General features: G+C 44.1%; 1 protein-coding gene across 4 annotated transcripts in view; it reads left to right on the forward strand.

Annotated features, from left to right (window-relative positions):
- The window catches only part of FGD4 (FYVE, RhoGEF and PH domain containing 4), a 199,529-nt gene that overhangs the window by 103,835 nt on the left and 76,080 nt on the right, over positions 1–19,614 (forward strand). The window contains exon 1 of one of the 4 annotated variants that reach the window (XM_040345762.1): positions 6,158–6,543. The exons of the other annotated variants lie outside the window; for them this stretch is intronic. Coding sequence (XP_040201696.1) covers positions 6,513–6,543 — 31 coding nt within the window. The 5' untranslated portion in view covers positions 6,158–6,512. Of the gene's footprint in view, positions 1–6,157; positions 6,544–19,614 lie in introns of those variants that run through there. 4 annotated transcript variants of the gene reach the window in all.

The raw sequence follows: 19,614 nt of genomic DNA on the forward strand, positions 1-19,614 counted from the left end.
CGAGTTAGAAAATTAATTTTTAGGGTGGAACTCCGCTTTAACTGCACAGGAAGATAGGGTAAGTCTCCATAATAGGGAGACTGACAAAAGGAATCCTGCACAGGCACTTTAGGCAAGGTAGGGTGTTGAGTGGTGTGGCGGCAGTAATTTGCACACAGTCCTGTTGCAAATAGAATTTGTATTGAAGTCAGAATATAACTACAGTGGAACCTCGGATTACAAGCATAATCCGTTTCAGGAGAATTGCTCGTAAACCAAAGTACTTTCATATCAAAGCGTGTTTCCCGAAAATAATTCCTTTCCGCATTGACTTCAATGGCATGCAATACCACATGTGGCCAGAGGCGTGGGGCGCCGGAGAGCCTCGTAAATACTCGTAAAGGGCTGAGGACACCTCGGCTGAACTCGGAAAACCTCAGAAAGGTTTGGGAACTAGGTGTTTTTGAGATTTTCCAAGCATTTTCAAACGGCGCAGATCGGCTCGGGCGCCTCCCCACCTATTGCACACCGCTTTGGCGTGAATCCTGCTCATTTTGCAAAACGACACTCACAAACCGAGTTAGGATTTTTTTAAATACAGTGCTCGTATTGTGAAACGCTTGTTAACTGCGTTACTTGCAATCCAAGGTTCAACTGTATATACAACAAGGTGGAAGGTAGCCCAACCACAGGTGAACAGCAGATTGTAGCAGAGCAGATCTCGGCTGTCAGCTTCTGTCTTGAGGGCGGAATGCAGCCTCCCCCAACTGTGCCCAAGATGTGAGACCAGGAGAATTGGCAGATCCCTAGACTTTCCCTACTTGTCTGGAACCTTTTCCTGCAGCTATTACTGTCCCTGACAAAAAGGTGACCTGTCCTTACACTAACTACCCACTGGCCAAATGCGCACCAAACTCAGGAGCCGGGGTATCAAATAGGGCCTGCCTGATCAACAATGGCCACCAGAGTCACATGGGCCATTGACATCCAATCAGATCGCTACCCCAGTGACACAGGAAACCATAGAGGAAACATGTTCCTCTCGACTTCCTCTGCCACTGCGGTTAAGCGCCACCTGCAGTGAAGAATATAGAATGCACCTGCCTACACACTGGTGGGAAAGGGGACAAACTGCTACCAGTATAAAGGGCAGTCACGGGGGGGGGGGGGGGGCATATTCCTCATCAGTCTCCGAGACCTCATGGTGAAATGTCAGGCTGTTCTGACAAGTTCCTGCCTACCTCCTGCACATTGCTACTGGTTAGTGAGGCTGACCATCTTTGTGATGGGCCAATAGGAATGTGTGAAGATATGACCTACTGCCATTCGCCATGAAGGGACGGTTTGGAAGGCTTCTGCATACGCTTTGCTGCGTTCATGTGTCACAGTTAAGTCTAAAGACACACCTGTAATTCCATAATCAATAAAATCTTATGAAGGAGGCAGGTAGATGGGAAAGACCCCAATACTTGTTTTTTTTTTTCCTGTGAAGGTTTTCGTATATTTTGGAAGCGTCATGCTTAAAGGAATCCTTTCCTGAACTAAACATTCTAGCTGTCATTTGGGGATTTTTTTTGTTCTGGAAATGCAGCTTGCCATGGAGATATTCAGATCCACAATTATGCAGACCTAGATTTTCTTTACTCTGGTATTGGGGATTGATTTGGATTCTCCTAATTAATGAGTAATATGTGGATTCAGCATTGCTGTGAACTGTTAATTTTTTTGGCACCTTTATCTCAGATTGCTTCTGGATCACAGCAAAGTCGTCCCCTGCAATTCCGCATTCCTAGCCTGTTGACTTTTGTCAGGTGACATTCCAAGGGCACGGCCTTATGCAATTCAAATAATTAACCTGTGAGGTCTGTTTCCTGTAAGTGACACTCCTTTGAGAAATAGAATGCTTTCTTGACCGTTTCAGAAATGTAGGATTCACAATAATAATCCTAAGGTGATGAGGTCGCTCAAAAAAAAAAAAAATTCCCCAAAAGGCACATAAAATAACCAATTATTGCCTATTGTTTGCCTGTTTACTACACCCTATAACATAATCTTTACACCTGACACTTCCTAGAGGTGTCCAACATCTGTGTTCATGGCTGCATGCTATGGTCCCATCCATTGGCCCCTATGACTTTACAGGACAAAGTAGTGATGTATGAGCCACTTCATCTGTGCCGCCTCATCAGCGAAGAAGAAAAATTACCTGTTTGCAAAATGTTATAATGTTTTTTTTTGTTTTGTTTTTAACCCAGTGGTGAATAAATACAACCAAAAGAAAGCTCTGTTTGTGTGAAAAAATTATAAAAATGTCATATGGGTACAGTGTTGCATGACTGCACAATTGTCATTCAAAATGTGACAGGGCTGAAAGCTGAAAATTGGCCTGGGCAGGGAGGGGGTTAAAAGTGCCCAGTAGGCAAGTGGTTAGTTATACAGGTTCTGAGGTTAAGTTAATGTACATCAGACACTAAGTGAGTTTAATTACCACCTTGATCAGCCATAGAACCTGTGTACTTAAAGCGGAGTTCCTACTAAAAAAAAATATTAAAAGTTAGCAGCTACAAACACTGCAGCTGCTGACTTTTAATAATCGGACACTTGCCTGTCCCAGGGTCCAGCAATGCGGGGGACCGAAGCCCCACTAGTCTCCTCCTCCTCTCCGCGGCACCGGCATTGTCACTGTGGGCACCCTGTGACATGTCCCAGATGAATGATTGCCGAGAGGGAGGGGGGAGAGGTGAACTTCCTTCCGGCGCTGCGGTGCCCTGGGAGGAAGTGGGAGCTGGAACCCTCTATAAAACCCCCAAAAAAATGTGGCATGTCAGGGGGTCACCTTCCCTTAAAGCAGAAGTTCAATTTTTGGGTGGAACTCTGCTTTAATATGTGTTCGGTTTTAAAGGGATTAGGTGGCAACCCTAAATGGAGCCCCTATATAGCAAAAAAAAAAAAACTGACAGGGGCTCTTATCCTTCTCCACTCTATCCAAAAAGAAAAAAGGTTTGCCTAAATATACTTTTTAACTTCTCAATATTTTATGTTTTATACTGTTAGGCCTTTTTCACATGGGGCATACAAAACCGTATGCCAGTGGAGGGTCGTGTTTACTCGCATGGAGATCCACAGGTGTTCTGGGCATCTCCACGCAGGCAATGCCATTGCCATCAGTTGGGGAGCAGAAACACCCGTGCACATGTAAGGCCTGAACATATCCGCAGATGTCAGATTGGAAGCAGCCGCGTGTATGTGCAGACGCTGGGTCCCAATTGACAGCACAGGGACTGTCTGCACGTGTATTTACGGAACATCTGTGCGTCCCTGTACGGATAAACATGACCCTCTATGGGCATATGATTATATGCATCCCATGTGGAAGAGGCCTTAGATGTTATCAGGGCTGTCTTTAAAGCGGTGGTTCCCCCTTAAAAACAACTTTTTTTTATTCCACTGCCCCCCCACATTACAATCGAATTAAGGCTCTTATTATTTTTTTGCTGCTGTACATACCTTGATACAGCATCTTCACCCGTGCATCCGGGTTGCGAGTCCCGCGGGAGTGGGCGTTCCTCACATGTGTTTGATTGACATTTTGCCCAAAAACGAGCTCTCCCCTGTCGCGTAAGCCGCGTCACGGTTGGCGAAAGGAGCCGAACGGCGAGTCGGCGCTATACTGCGCATGCGCATCGCCGTTCGGCTCCTTTCGCCAATCGTGACGTGGCTTACGAGAGCTCGTTTTTGGGCAAAATGTCAATCAAACACATGTGAGGAACGCCCACTCCCGCGGGACTCGCAACCCGGATGCACGGGTGAAGATGCTGTATCAAGGTATGTACAGCAGCAAAAAAAAAATAAGAGCCTTAATTCGATTGTAATGTGGGAGGGCAGTGGAATAAAAAAAAGTTGTTTTTAAGGGGGAACCACCGCTTTAAGGCAGGGCAAAAGAGGAAGCTGCCCTGGGCCCTGTCATCGTCGTGGGGCCCAAAGCAGCTGCCTCGTACGTGCCAACTATCCCAGTTTTTAAATTCCCTTGTCTTTTGAAGTTTTAGTCCTTTACTGTGTCCTGATATCTCAGTGTGAAGTGCTGCTAGTAATGCTGCCCAGCCCTGTCCTATTGTTTTGTGTACATATGACTCATGTTTACATGTATATAACCATCATTCATATGTAAATAGCTGAGGCCGACAGCATTGATATGTAAATCTACAAGAAGAAATTGCCTCTAGCAACTAATCAGTGAGCCGTAACATGTGCTGTAACCTCGAGCATCCAGTCATTAAGTGGTAATGATATGCTATAACCTCTGGCAACCAATCGCAATCACTGCCTGATCTGATACAGTAAACTGATTTTAAGTCTAGCTGATATTTATTGTATGTCTCAGAGCAGGTGGAAAGCAAAATTGCATGGGGGCCCCAAGAATTTTTTTGCCCAGGGTCCAACCAACATTAAAGCGTGGTTCCACCCGCAACTTTTTTTTTTTTTTTTTTTTAAGTCAGCAGCTACAAACTCTGTAGCTGCTGACTTTTAATACGGACACTTACCTGTTCTACTTGCCCGCGATGTCAGCTGCCCCGAGTCTGATCCCTCAATGCTATCAGCTCCCGGCACTGCCATCCTCAGTAAGGGAAACAGGCAGTGAAGCCGTGCGGCTTCAATGCCCGTTTCCTACTGCGCATGCGCGAGCCGCACAGCTCTTTGTGAATGGGCCGGCTGCTCTCTGGGATACATACAGTTCCCAGAAGGCAGCGCGCCCCATTCACAGGAAGACACCGCAGGAGGACAGAGGAAGAATATCCACCGCGGACGATCAAGAGGAAGATTACGGACTTCCGCATAGCAACCGCTATTTCTGGTATGTATTAAAAAAAAAATCAATTTTTTTTTTTTTTTTTTTTTTTTAGGAATTTTGAAAAATAAAAAATCCACTTTAACCACTTGCCGCCCGCCAATGACATATTGACGGCGGCAAAGTGGTTGTAGAATCCTGACTGGATGTCATATGACGTCCTCAGGATTCTGAGCCGCTGCGCGCCCCCGGGGGCGCGCATCGCGGCGATCGTTGTTGCAGGGTGTCAGTCTGACACCCCGCAACACCGATCTCGGTAAAGAGTCTCTCACAGAGACTCTTTACCATGTGATCAGCCGTGTCCAACCACGGCTGATCACGATGTAAACAGGAAGAGCCGTTGATGGCTCTTCCTCACTCGCGTCTGACAGGCGCGAGTAGAGGAGAGCCGATCGGAGGCTCTCCTGACAGGGGGGGTTCGCGCTGATTGTTTATCAGCGCAGCCCCCCCTCGGATCGCCACACTGGACCACCAGGGAAGCCCATCCTGGACCAGGGAAGGGCAAAGTCTGGGGGATAAAAAAAAAGATGCCAATCAGTGCCCACAAATGGGCACTCACTGGCAACATGGGTAAATCAGTGCTGCCCCACAGTGTCCATCAGTGCCACCCCACAGTGCCCATCCATGCCCAGTGCCCACCTATCAGTGCCCATCTGTGCCACCCATAAGTATCCATCAGTGCCACCCATCAGTGTCGCCTATGTGTGCCCATCAGTGCCGCCTATGTGTGCCCATCAGTGCCGCCTATGTGTGCCCATCAGTGCCGCCTATGTGTGCCCATCAGTGCCGCCTATGTGTGCCCATCAGTGCCACCTATGAGTGCCCATCAGTGCCGCATACCAGCGCCGCCAATCAGTGCCACCTCATCTGTGCCCGTCAGTACTACCTCATCGATGTCCATCAGTGCATCTCATCGGTGCCCCTCAGTGCCGCCATATCAGTGCCTGTAATTGAAAGAGATAACTTACTTATTTACAAAAAAATTAACAGAAAAAAATAAAAACGTAATTTTTTTTCAAAATTTTCAGGCTTTTTTTAGTTGTTGCGCAAAAAAAAAAAATCGCAGAGGTGATCAAATACCACCAAAAGAAAGCTCTATTTGTGTGGAAAAAAGGACGCCAATTTTGTTTGGGTACAGTGTAGCATGACCACGCAATTGTCATTCAAAGTGCGACAGTGCTGAAAGCTGAAAATTGGCTTGGGCGGGAAGGTGCGTAAGTGCCCTGTATGGAAGTGGTTAAAGATGGCCCTGGATGTTATATTTACTATTTTGTAGAAAAACTGCTGGTGTATAGCTGGCATAAACACATCTGGATAACTATCACCTAGACCACAGAAAAATGAAGGCATGCATGCATGCTGGGACTAATAGTGCATCAGAGCCATATCTGGCCTGGGAAAAGAATTGTTTGTGTGTTTGTTGATATTTAAGCAGCAATAAACATCTCAGAGCAGTCAAAGTGTCATTGTGCAGAGCTGGCTGGAGGAGGAAGTAGTCTTTCCACTGGCAGGGAGGAGTGATCATTGTTTGCTGTACTGAGCGGACCCAGGCAGAATGTAAGGCACAGCCTCCACACATCTGATAGCCGAGAAAACCTACAGCAGGAAGTTGGAATTGTGTCACTTTTACTTCTTTTCTTTGTTTTTGCTCAACTTTTTCATAAATCAGAGCGAGGCGGCCTGAGAAATGAAATCCAACTACGTGACAAGACCTTCAGGTAGGACAAGTTCCTGGGAGATCAGGGAACTTCCACCTAGTGCTGCTTTTGGTAGCCGGTGGTTTCCACCTCTGGGGGCAGTGTCTCATTTTAGCCTTTAATAGTGCCAGTATTGGACCTTTGCTGCAGGAGAAAAGTCCTAGAAAAGTATTGGGGACCCTAAGAATAACCGTGGTAGTCGTTTCATGTCTCTTATGTGTCCAAGGTGGAGGTTTGGAAATATGGAGATTATATGCAACTTGGGGCAGGTATTTCCTTTATTATAGAGAACAGGTAAGGGGGGTCCTTTGTTCCCTTTTATCTGATCCCTGCAATGAATATTGAAAATTTACAGAAAAAGCTTTAGAATAAAATCCAATCATGGTTCAATAAAAGGAAAAAAGTTCATAGGGGTTTTTGACTTTCTCCAACTGCATCAGGTCATTCTCATGTAGAAATATCACGACCTTCAAATGTCTGAAGCTTCTTTCTATTCTAGAGGAGGAAAGAGAAAGACACAGTCTAGGGTTAAACCCCATTCTTTTCATCTGGAAACCACATTTTAAAAGATATCTGATTATTACATTTCCTTATCGGAATAGGGAATCTATTTTTTTTTCCCCACAGTCTGATGGGATATCCACTAAATTTAGTCCTGTAGTGGGATGGGGAAGACTGAGAACTGGGGGCATGATTGCAAGTTACATTTTAAATTTTTTTTGTAAATCCTTACATATACCAATTGATGGTATTAAAAAATATACAAAAATGGCGTAATGTATACAGTGATTAAACAAATACTGCTACTGCAGTCTTCTCTTCTCTACATCTGTCCAAGGTCCAGAATTTTAAAGCTTGTCTGAGCTGTCAAAAAAGGGGTTGGAGAGCTGATTGGAGGGAAGGGACACACCTTCCACCACACAGAACGCAGGAATGGAGCTGAGGCTGTCAATCAGCCGGAGATCCCTCCACTGTCACCTTTTTTTTTTCTCTTGGTGTCAGGAAAACTTGTCAGAAATGACCCATGCTGATATCAGAGGAATGGGGCAGCAGACAGAAATTACACTTGGTGCTCTTGAGACAAGTACACACTACAGAGGGGATATGCTTTGTTCAATGTCTAAGGTTTAAAATCGCTTTAATAAAGTTTTTTGTTTTTAATTTTTATTCCATTTGAACAGGTAAGGGGACCAAAAGACCCCCTTTACTGGCTCAACAAGGTAGCGTAAGGAATCCTTTTTTTTTTTTTTTTTTTCGCCCACATATATTTTACTTATAGTGGCAGTGGATCAAAACATTTTTGGGGCACAGGGCCTTCTTGTTGGGGTGCTTAGTGTGTAGCGCTGTCACTTTGAGGGACATGTGGGCACATTTGTATTTCTTGGAACATATAAAAGCCAAAACTTTTTTGGATAGACTAGTTAAACCCAGTAGAAACCCTGTCCGGCTGCTACCTGTGTTTCCCATTAGGAGATTTGCCCTCTAAGTTTTTCCTGGGGACCATTGTCACTGGGAGAGAGTGATTGGAAATTAAATTTCTTCAGTTGACATTAGAACAGGAGAAATATCTAAGAGGGTATTTTTCTCCACTTTGAATATTTTTCATCTCGCTTCCTGATGCATCTTTAGAACAGGAAGTAAGCAGAAATATTTTCAATGGGATGGGTTTTGCTTGCCTTCTGATGCATCTTTAGAACAGGAAGTAAATGGAAATCTTTCCAATGGGATGGGTTTTTCTTGCTTCCTGATGCATCTATAGAACAGGAAGTAAGCGGAGATCTTTCCAATGGGATGGATTTTAACCATAACCCACTATATGTACATTTAAAATAAAAAACCTAAATAAGTTTGCGGCAGCCAGTGAACACTATTTCCGATTATTCAAAGTCCACAGATTGGCCAGATTTCTTCAGATAGCGTATTTCTTCTGCCCATGCCACTTATAGTACTGTCAGTGCATGTGCTTTGCTCTGAAAGGACAACTGGCCTTGCTTTTACCATCAGAGTCCAAATTAATAGATTTATATATAGTTGATTTGTTATAACTTTGGAGGCTTGTTCAATTGTGCGGTGACCTGTGTTTTTCCATGCTGGATAAATGCAGATCACCACTAGGGGAATATAGGAAACAATTGTTTTCTGTGTCCCATTCATACCACCACATTGGTGTGTAGTGCAATTCAGAAAAAAGCAGCATATGAGTATTTTTCCGCAGCGTACTGAACAATACTGCATGTCAACGCACTGCAGTTCTGTGTGGAGACATGGATGAAGAGTCACTATGAGCTCACAGTGGCAGCTGTCTGCGCGGTAAAATGCAAACAAAAAAATGTGAACCAGTCCTTTACTAAACATTTACAAGCAAGGCATACCTGTAAACGTTTTTCTACTGCCCAAGCTAAAAAACACTCCAAGCCTCATTTTAAACCTGATTAAGGTGCTTTTCGTTTTATGTTAAAGGCGGGGCTCTTTTTTTTTTTTCGCGGGAATGTGGGGAATGCAGTTCTGGCACCTCCAACACTAGATGTATATGATGGCAACGGGTGCTGGGATGTGCTGGAGGATCCATTATTGCTAGCTGCTGGGGCATCTATTGTCGCTGGTGAGATCTATTGAAGGAAGGGTCTATTATTGCTGGAGGGGGGTTGTCTTATGTTACTTTGGGGTAAATCGTTGCTGGGGAACAATCTACTGTTGGAGAGGTATTTTGTTGCTGGCTGCTGGAAGATCTATTGTTGCTGTGGGTCTGTCTGTTCCTGGAGTGGATTTATTGTTGCTGGTGGATCCATTGTTGCTGTATGGTCTATTAATGCTGGCTGTTGAAAGATCTATTGTTGAGGGAAGTTTATTGTTCCTGTGGAGGATTTATTGTTGCTGGGGGCATTTTTTTGATGGGGGGGGAACTATTTTACTTATTTTCTTGTAATGAACACATTCCATTAAAGTTACGGAGTACCACAAAATGATACTTTGCTCTGTTTTTTCTAAAAGGGGTGGTACTGGGAGGTGGGTAGGGGTGGAACCAGGGGACCGTACTTGGAGGCAGGAAAGGGGGATTACCTGCACCTGTTCTCTCAGAAAAAAAGCCCTGGTCATAGGTAATTGTTCATAAAAGGCTGAGGTCACATTCATACCTTGTACCTGGAAATTAGCGAAAAACGCAATTCAATTAAATGGGCTGCCCTGTGGTGTTATACAACAAATGCACACAAAAACAACGGGTTGCAAAGGTGTGCATGCAACCGAAATCCTTTGCTAACACAATCTCCCAAGTAGGCTAATGCCGTGTACACACAACGGATTTTCCGTTGGAAAAAAATCAGATGTTTTTTCAGACGGAATTCCGCTCAAGCTTGGCTTGCATACACACAGTCACACCAAAGATTTTCCGATGGGATTTTTTTCCGTTGAAAAAATAGAGAACATGTTCTCTAAGTCCACCCGAAATTTCTGACGAAAAAAGTCAGATGGAAACTCCTTACTTATATAAAAACAAACTTTCCTTGTAGTTTTCTCATCTGTAGAATGGACACAAAGTATTTTATATTATCCCGCTTGATTCTTCATGTTAGTTGAGCTGTTTAAGCTGCAGAACATGTTCCTAGATAAAAAATATTACATACAAATAGTGAGCTCATTTCCTGAAATACAGGTTGGTGTGTACAAAAGGGATCATATTCTCTTTCACAAATCCTGTAGATTTTCTGTAAAGTTGACAGTTTGAATTGAATGGTATTTGGATGACATTTGTGGTGTTTTTTTAACAGTAGCTGTTCTCACGCAGATTGTTTGTTTCAGGCAGTCTGGATCAGCAGCACTTTTCTCGTCGGGAAAACTGTCATGTTTTCACTTGGACGAGAAAACCGGCCGTGTGTAGGCTCCCTAGTAATTTTCCCGATGAGAAAACTGCGGGAAAAAAAAATAGAACATGTTCTATTTATTCTCGTCGCGAATCGCAGCGTTTTTTCCCCCGCAGTTTTCCTATGGGGAAACACTGCAGTGGAGCATACACATGGCCGGTTTTCTCGACCAAGAGAAAACCTGTCAGGAAAACTGGCCGTGTGTACACGGGGGGAAAAGGGACCATGCCGGTCCTCTGTTTTCCCATCTGGTTTCTCGGCGGTGTTTTCACTGCCGAGAAACCCGATCATGTGTATGGGGCATTAGAGTTTGATCCTGGGGCATATCATCAAAGATATAGGCTGGACTGAGCCGGCCTCTTAATACCCCATTCTACTCTACTGCAGCCCTTGGCCCCATTCACACCGCCACGTTCAGTTTTATGAGCCCCAAACCTCTTATTTTTAAGTCCCCCGTCGGAGGTCCTGACTCCTACACCTGCCGAGTGCTTCCAATAGCAAGCCTCTTGCCCGATCAAGAGTTGTGTATGAGAGCAGAGGCTCTCTGGGGTCTCTCTCCTCATTGGTTCACACAGGAGCTCCTGCTGCTCTCAATCACAGCTGGTGAGCCAATGAAGTGAGAGTGGGAGGTTGGGCCGAGCCACGCTGCCTGTGGGAATGGAGAATGACAACAATTTGACTACACTAGCAATTCGTGCTAGCGTTGTCAGTTTGCATCCTCTGGCATGCCACACTCGGACACAGGCAGGCTGTGCAAGCGCACAAGCGGCCTGTATCTTCCGTGGTCTCTGTATGGCCACACCTCCCACCTATCCCTCCACTGTTGAATGACAACGAGTTCTGGTGCCCGCCTCTGAGGGAAGTGACCTTATGCCACCGTGTATGTTTTTGTGTTTTATAGTCTTAGAAATGCTGTTACTCGGCGTACATGCCTCCCAATTTGGAAAAGCCCACCCGCAGGTCCGTGATTTGCTAAGCAAGGGAAAGCGATCACGTGACCTGCACATTAAATCACTGATTAAGGTTTTTTGCACAATTCCAGATATGGATTGTGTATGCCAACACATTTACTTGTATTAATTTATAGAAAAACTTGCCTTTCCAAGCACTGTGTTATATTAGATTTTAGTTGGCTTCAGTTCCACAATCTAATGATCGTTTTTTCTCCAAACAGGAATGTTGGAAAATTCTCATTCACTCAGTGCATACATATAGCCAATCTGCTGCAGCACTGATCAGTATATTCTGACAGTGGAGGAGTCCCTGCTATCGGAATACATATAGGGCATTGGGGAGGAAACCTCCAACCTCCTCGATGGTGTAAATGAGGGAATCCGTTCTTCTTTTCTTTAATCTTTTGCCCCAATATGCCCTGTGTTGGGCGAAAAGAAAATCAAGGTTTGTGTTTTAGGAGCAAGAAGCAGGGTGGGTTCCTAGTTCTGACAATGGGGTTGATTTACTAAAACTGGAGAGTGCAAAATCTGGTGCAGTAATGCATAGTAACCAATCGGCTTCCAGTTTTTTTTTTTCAAAGCTTTATTGAACAAGCTGAAGTTAGAAGCTGGTTGGCTTCACTGCACAGCTGGACCAGATTTTCGACTCTTTAGTTTTAGTAAATCAACCCCATTGCGCCATCACTGACAGCTCTCTGTCTTGACTAATAGCCCGTACACACGAGCCAAAAATCGGATGAAAAATACCGCTTTTGAATCGATCATACAATAATCGGATCATTAGTACACAGCATTCGAGAGACAATTATGACAGTTCATCCATTTTATTATTATTATTATCCGATCTGACAAATCCCCAAGAAATTCTTGTACGATTTTTGTTTTTATCAGTACAGTTGTCTTCATTTTCGATATGCGACTAGCATGCAAAAAAACTGTCAATCTGTCCTCTGATTTTCTGATCATGTGTACGGGCCTGATTCTCATACGGTTCACACTGACATCTGCGAACCGCTGCAGGTGTCAATGTTAAGTTAATGACACCCGATCAGATCGCAGTGCTAACTGTGAAAAGTGCAGGAATCGGATCGCATAGATTTGAACACTAATGCAATCTGATTCCAGTGCGGACCCAAAAAAAAAGGGTCCTGTACCCTTTTTAGTACAATGCAATGCAAATTCAGCCATACAAACTGCATATTGCCACTTCTCTGTCAAGGAAAAAATGTAAAACAAAAATTGTGTAGATTTAGTAAATACAGTAAATAATTTTTTATTTTAAAACCATAAAGCATCAATACCAGCTGGAATGGTTTCCATAGATTTTGATTCAGGGCTTCTCGGTTAGTGCTTGCCGACAGTGAGCAAAGGTTAAACTGTGTTGTTCATCTTCCTGTTCTATTCTTCAATCGAACTGTTGGATGCTGAATTATTAATGCACAGACCTGAGATGTCTGGAAGACTGTGTAAAAAAAAAAAAAAAAAAATCTTTAAAAAAATCAGTTTTTGTAAGGCTTATGTTTATCTGGAGTCATTTTCAACAGCTGCTGCCTGGTAATATCATGCACATATTGCTTGTGGCTTATTAAATTAGGGAAAGCTATGTACAGAATGAAGATCCTTCAATTTCAGCAAATTAGTCAGAATAATGAAAATAGAATTCTGGTTTATATTGGTCACAGCAGGTTGTATAGCCAGTACCAGCCTGTATATACCCATTAATTGCCAGGCCTTTTATTTACTTTTCTGAAATCTGGAGGAAAGAAAGGAAAGGGGAGACATGGCTGAAATCTTTACCACCTTCTCGCCCAGCCTATAGCAAAGTGACGGCCGGGCTGTGGCTCTCCCGTTCTGACTGAACATCATAGGACATCCTTCAGAACAAGCCGCTCATGCGTGCCCCTGTGTGCGTGCAGCACTGTGATCGGTAGTGCGATATGTCGCTCCCGCACACTCCATCACTGATCGTGGTAGAGAGCCTATGACGTAAGCTATGTACCAGGGGTGCCCAACCTTTAGAAGAGCGAGGGCCACTGAAGCAACTTGGTAACCGGTCGTGGGCCAAAACAAGTGGAATGGGTGGATGACAGGTCTGTGTCCACGCTGCATATGCTGAATGGACACAGACACAGTCCACAATACTCTATGGGCCCTCCAATTCAATCCGGAAAGGGGACGGATCCCCTTCTGTTTTTTTTTTTTTGGTGGATTTGGATTGGAGGTAAGTGGGGGTAAATGGACATAGAGGTGAATGTGAATGGAGGGTCCGGTCCGATTGGCTCTTAAGGCTGCTTTCACACTGATGCACCACATGCACCTGTGGCTTTCCTGCAGGTTAGCTGCACTGTGCCATGGACTTCTATTATTATATCCTGCAGGTGTGGTTCAATTTCTGAATACACACCAAACCCACAGGTAACAACAGAAGTCTATGGCTAACTGCACTGATTTTAGTAATAAACTTAACGTTTAACAATCTTCATTCAGTTTTTCCCAGCTTTTGCTGTCCTTTTTTGCTGTCTTTTGCAGTGCATTTGGTATTGATTGTGACAGGAGCTGGTGCTATACATATTCAGACTCTGCTTTCTGCTTTGCAGTGTTATACAATGGTACAACGCTCCTTCTTGCAATGCACGTAGGTCTGTGTCTGAGCCGATGCACTGATAACAATGCACTACCTGCATGTCCGATTTCTTGAGAGGGAGGGAGAAATGTTAGCCATACATGCATATGCATAGTGTTCTCCATCCATGCTTTACAGCATGGATTGAGGGATCTCCAATGCTTACTATTGTATTCAGACAGCTGCATTGTCTAAACACCTAAACAGTGACTGGGGGCTAAACAAGAGAAAATCGATGGATTCCTCCATTCATGCTAAACATTGTGAATGGAGAAATTTGCATGGCCAGCTGTATCTCATTGGAAGAAGTCCACTTTTCTGAAAACTTTCCACCCATCTCCTTCAATTTTTCAGTTGAAGGTGCTAATAGGAATGGAGTTGGTTGGTCAACTCAGCAGGAATGGACTGAATTTTGGGCCTTGTATGAACACCTACTGTACTGAGAAATCCAGGGCCGATCCTAGGGTCACAGGCGCCTGGGTTCAGAAATATTTCTGGCGCCCCCACATGGGCGTGGTCATCTTACCAACTCCTCCCCTTTACAAATGTTTCTATGGCAACGACTCAAACACAGAGATGCTCCCCTAAGAAGTTTTTGTTACCCTGGGATCCTCCCATGATCTTTTAACAATAAAGAAAATACAGGAAGAGTGTACACTAATCAGAGCTGGGGGGGAACCTCTCTGATGCACACAGAAAGGGCTTCTGTTAGAGAGTCTGTTAGTGCCCCAGACATAGTACAGGAGATGGTCAGAGACTGCAATCATAGTACAGGAGATGGTCAGAGAGCGTAGACATATTACAGAAGACAGCTCTCCTGAGCCGCTGCTGTGTGTCCATTCACACACTGAGCCACAGCTTGGCCCCACCCTTCTTTCCTCGTTGGCTCACTGGTTGTGGTTGACAGCAGCCTCAGCCAATGAGGAGTGAGAGTCCCTGGAGAGCCGAGGCTCTCGTGCACATTGTTGGATCGCAATAGGGCTAAGGTATCGGGAAGGCTAGGGGGGCCTGCTGCACAAAGGTTTCAGGATTAGGTTAGGGCAGTGGTTCTCAACCTCAGTCCTCAAGTACCCCCAACAGGCCATGTTTGGCTGTTTTCCTTTATCTTGCACAGGTGCTTTAAATCTGAGTCAATAGCTTGGTATTTTGGACAGCTATTTTATCTACGAAAAATTCCCAAAACATGGCCTGTTGTGGGTACTTGAGGACTGAGGTTGAGAACCAGTGGGTTAGGGGACAAGTGCTGGGTACGCTAGTTTGGAACCCAAGTTACTTTTTGGCATTGTTGAGTGGTAGTTTAAGGCTGGCCATACAGTTGTTTTCGGAACAAATGTTCGATTTTTCTAATGGTTAATGGGGTAAAATCGCCAATTGTTTTCAACCATAGTGACAAGGTGAATCGAAAGAGAAGGATAGAAGATTGTGCTTGAACAACAAAATTCGAATTGTGAATTTGGGGTATAAAGGTAATTTTTCTTCAGTAATGAAAGATCCATTGTTTCGCGCTGTCAAATTTTCTACCTACTTAGCAGGAAGAACAGAAATGTTTTAAACTGTTTCTGGTCAACAGTACGTGAAGAGCATCTCTTTATATGTTTGTGTCTTCAGCAAACTGACTTCAAAGTGATTTATATTTAGCTGCTAAAACATTTTGCTAGTCCAGCTGTGCAGGAAACTCCGATCTTCTATAGTGACCCCACCAATGCAAGTCAGCGAGCTGTGCATGGATGAGATTACTGCACTGTGTATTCTGCCTATTCAACGCCATCACATCTTCAGAAGCAAAAGATAAAATAGAGACATGTCTCTGAAGGGAATGGGAAGCTGCTATTTGGCTGGAATGATATATTTTCCCTGACGCTAGCGGTTCTTATACACTTTATATGTAGTTGTCTTGCTAATGGAATTTAGCATGCTGTGCTCCTCTGTTGCACTTATGTGCAAAAGAAGATATATAAGCATTTTTACCTCTTTAGGAATTTAATGAGCACAGTGAATATCAGTGGTGTGTAGTAAGCCCCGGTGATCCGTCAGATTAGTTTGCAGAACAATCAGAAAAGTGAATGGTGATGGCTTGAATTTTGATTGATTGATTGCTGCTGGTTCTGCTGAAATTCAAGCTATGGGTGGCCTTGTTAGTAGCACCCAGTTAGGCAAAAGCCAATATAAAAACTAAGGTAAAATTATCAGTCCAACAGTGACTGCGTTCTATCTGATGCAGTCACTGTTCAAGTATTTAGAACCAGGGCAGCCATCATAAATTTTGGGGCCCCATACACCGCTTTAGGCAGGGCCCCCTTGGAGCAGAGAACGGTGGGGGGGGGGGTGCTGACGAAAAATTACAAGTGTACAAGCGAGATATAGGGTACTTGAATCTGAGGTCCCCTGACCAAAGAGTCAAGAAAAAAGGGGAGGGCCAAGTTGGACTGTTGCAGTACTGGTACAAAGGTAAAGATAAGCATAAGGATTTAAAACAATTAATGATTTTTATTTAAAATACAGACAAGACAAATTACAAAATTAAAAATTGTGACGACCATTCAGCAACACCAAAAACAGAAATCCCCAGGGGGGGAAAGACAGCACGATGGGTTGAGGGTCATGACAGTTTCTCAACTAGTTTTGCGGTTATGATACTGCTTCATCAGGAGAAGATCTAAAAATAATAATAATTAGACAAAGGATCAATAATAGGGTACAAACACAGTGTAAACCAAGGGGGAACCACGGGTTGAGTTGCTCACACTATATCTCAATCTCAAGGATGATGGTACTTCCTACTTTAACATTATTATACTTTACTCCAGAGGCTCTCATTTCAAGTGTACAAGTGAGATAATGGGGGGGGGGGGGAGCCTGGTGACCATTGGGCCCCTTACAGTTGTAATGCAAAAAAATAATTAATTCAAAAACGGGCCTGTAAGGGGCTCTGGCGTCTCTGCCCAGGGTTCTCGGCTCTTGATTGGATAGATTGATAGCAGTGCGGACATTGGCTCCCACTGCTGTCAATCAAATCCAATGATGCGGGCCCCGGGGGGAGAGGGACTCGGACACTGAATTCTGGACAGGGGAGCGCACCCGCCAGGAGAGCACTTCTCCTAGGGCAGGGGTGTCAAACTCCATTTTATTGTGGGCTGCATCAGCATGATGATTGCCCCCAAAAGGGCCGGTTGTATCTAAGATTAGATGTTTTTTCAATTTGAACCTTTAGTATTACTTTAAGGCCCCGTACACACGAGGAGACATGTCCGCTGAAACTGGTCCGCAGACCAGTTTCTGCGGACATGTCCGACCGTGTGTACGGCCTAGCGGACAGGTTTCCAGCGGACAAAAGTTTCTAAGCATGCTTAGAAACTTGTCCGCTGGAAACATGTCCGTCGAACATGTCCGATGGTTAGTACGCCTAATCGGACATGTCCGCTGGTTATTACGTCTAACCAGCGGACCGAAATCCCGCGCATGCATCGAATTGATTCGACGCATGCGTGGAAGCATTGAACTTCCTGGTTTGCGCACGTCACCGCGTCACCGTCACCGCATTCTCTGTCCGCGGGGATTTTGGTCTGATGGTGTGTACACACATCAGACCAAAATATCCCAGGAGACATGTCGGATGAAAACGGTCCGCGGACCGATTTCATCGGACATGTCTCCTCGTGTGTACGGGGCCTTAAAAATGTTATTTGAGAAAATTTTCTTTACTGCGCCTTCAAATTTTCTCTTCACTACAGTTGAAATTGATGCTCGATTGGCAAACCCCCAAGCATTTGAAATTGTTTGTTTTCGGTAACATTTGTTCAAATTTTTTTTTTTAACAACATTTTACAGAACTCCTATTGAAAACTAACATAGTGAATATTTGAACAGTATAAACATGATATGGAAACACTGGCAATACCTAGAACAAAGTCATTTGCTTGATTTACACTTAAAAAGTCAACACCGCCTTAAATTATCAGCCCCTGATATTTACTGGCAATTGTAAAAAAATCACAGATTTTTTACAAACTGCCAGTAAATTTACTGGGGGTTGGCAACCCTGCTTGGTGGTACTATTGGTGGCTTTGCTTTTAAGTCCAAACCTTTTGCTACAATGGTACGCAACCAGTATGATTGCTGGCCAATACAAAGTCCATTGTATCAGGATTTTTCCCTTCCACCCTAGCTGGCTGTGTATAAAGCCCAGGACAACCTCCCTTTAAACTCCTACAAAAAATATGTTTTGAAAAAAGTGGGCCTTTTCAGTAACATTACAAGTCTGCGTGATTTAATTCATGACATGTAGTTTTTTTCCACCCAAGCTGGTCTATAAAATCCTTCATACCAGGACTCTCCCCTTCCACCAGCATTCTGTCTTTTCTTTCTGTTCCTTTGTTTCCCTATAAAAAAGTTAGTGATCTCATAAATATGTATATTGGCACTAAAACCTGCATGCTCATTCTATATATACAGTTTGTCGACGAGGTATGTTGTAGACTGTGCTCAATGCAATGCCTATTAAACTCGGGGGAACAAAAAAAAAAACTTGCTATGAAAAAAGTAACATTCCTTTTTAAAGTGGAACTAAGCTATGTGATACTTATCCATTTTTCAACGGTCTAAGATTCTGCGCTGGCACCTTTTACCCAACTTTCAAGTGCGGGGCTGTGGACATCTTGACTGGGGTAGGATTATCACTCACTGTGTTCATTCATAACGGAAGCATAGTAAACAGGTTGCTATGGTTCAGTTTGTAAATTAACAGGAAGCCGTTCAGCACAGAGCACTTCCCATTTATTCACTGTCCAGTGCAGCTGAGATCTGTTTAGACTCCTGATATTTCACGAAAAAACTGACTCCTTCCACTGCCCTACTTGCACCTGCCACTACATTAATGACGCCCACCTCTGTCCTAATGACACTCTTCATTAATTCACTGACACTCCTCTGCCCTAGAGACTGTACGTCCACTGCCCTACTGTCTACAGTATAGCATGTCCACTGCTATACTGTCTGACACTGTCCTTTTTTAAGGTAGGCTACGTTTTTTTTTATATTTTTACAGTGACCTTTTGGTTTTATTTATTTATCTTATCGTCTTTAGTAATAGTCTAGGTCATTTCTTTAAAAAAGAAAAAGGGGGCACTAAACTGCAATGATCTTTGATCTTTCATGTTCAGGTAGATCTTCACCTCTCCAAGGTTGCCTACCCCTGATTTACAGGGTTTTGTCAACTCAGAACTGATCTCACTCCAGAAAGTATAGTGTGACACCTGATCAAAGGTGTTTCTGTACTTCTAGAGAAAATAGCAGAAGGCGGCATTGTCAAAGAAAGTACCGTGATCTCTATAAAGCCTCGTACACGCGCACGGTTTTCTCGGCAAGAAAGCTGCTGGGAGAGCTGCTGGTTTCTCGTCGGGAAACCTGCCGGAAACTTCGACGCATGTGCGGTAGCTTACAAGGCATTGTGTTGGGTGTAGCAAGATGGCGATGACGGCATTGAATGTGACGAGCGCACGCTCGTCGTAGTCGATGTCGTCACCACGTTCTTGCCATTCAAAAGAACGGCGGTTCTTTTGAATGGTGTGTGTACACTCGGCGAGCAAGAAAGCTTGCCAGGAATCTTGTCAGGAAAACCAAAGTTTTTTTTCCTGACGAGATTCCCGGCCATGTGTAC

This window comes from Rana temporaria, chromosome 3 (assembly GCF_905171775.1).
Source record: "Rana temporaria chromosome 3, aRanTem1.1, whole genome shotgun sequence".
NCBI lineage: Eukaryota > Metazoa > Chordata > Amphibia > Anura > Ranidae > Rana > Rana temporaria.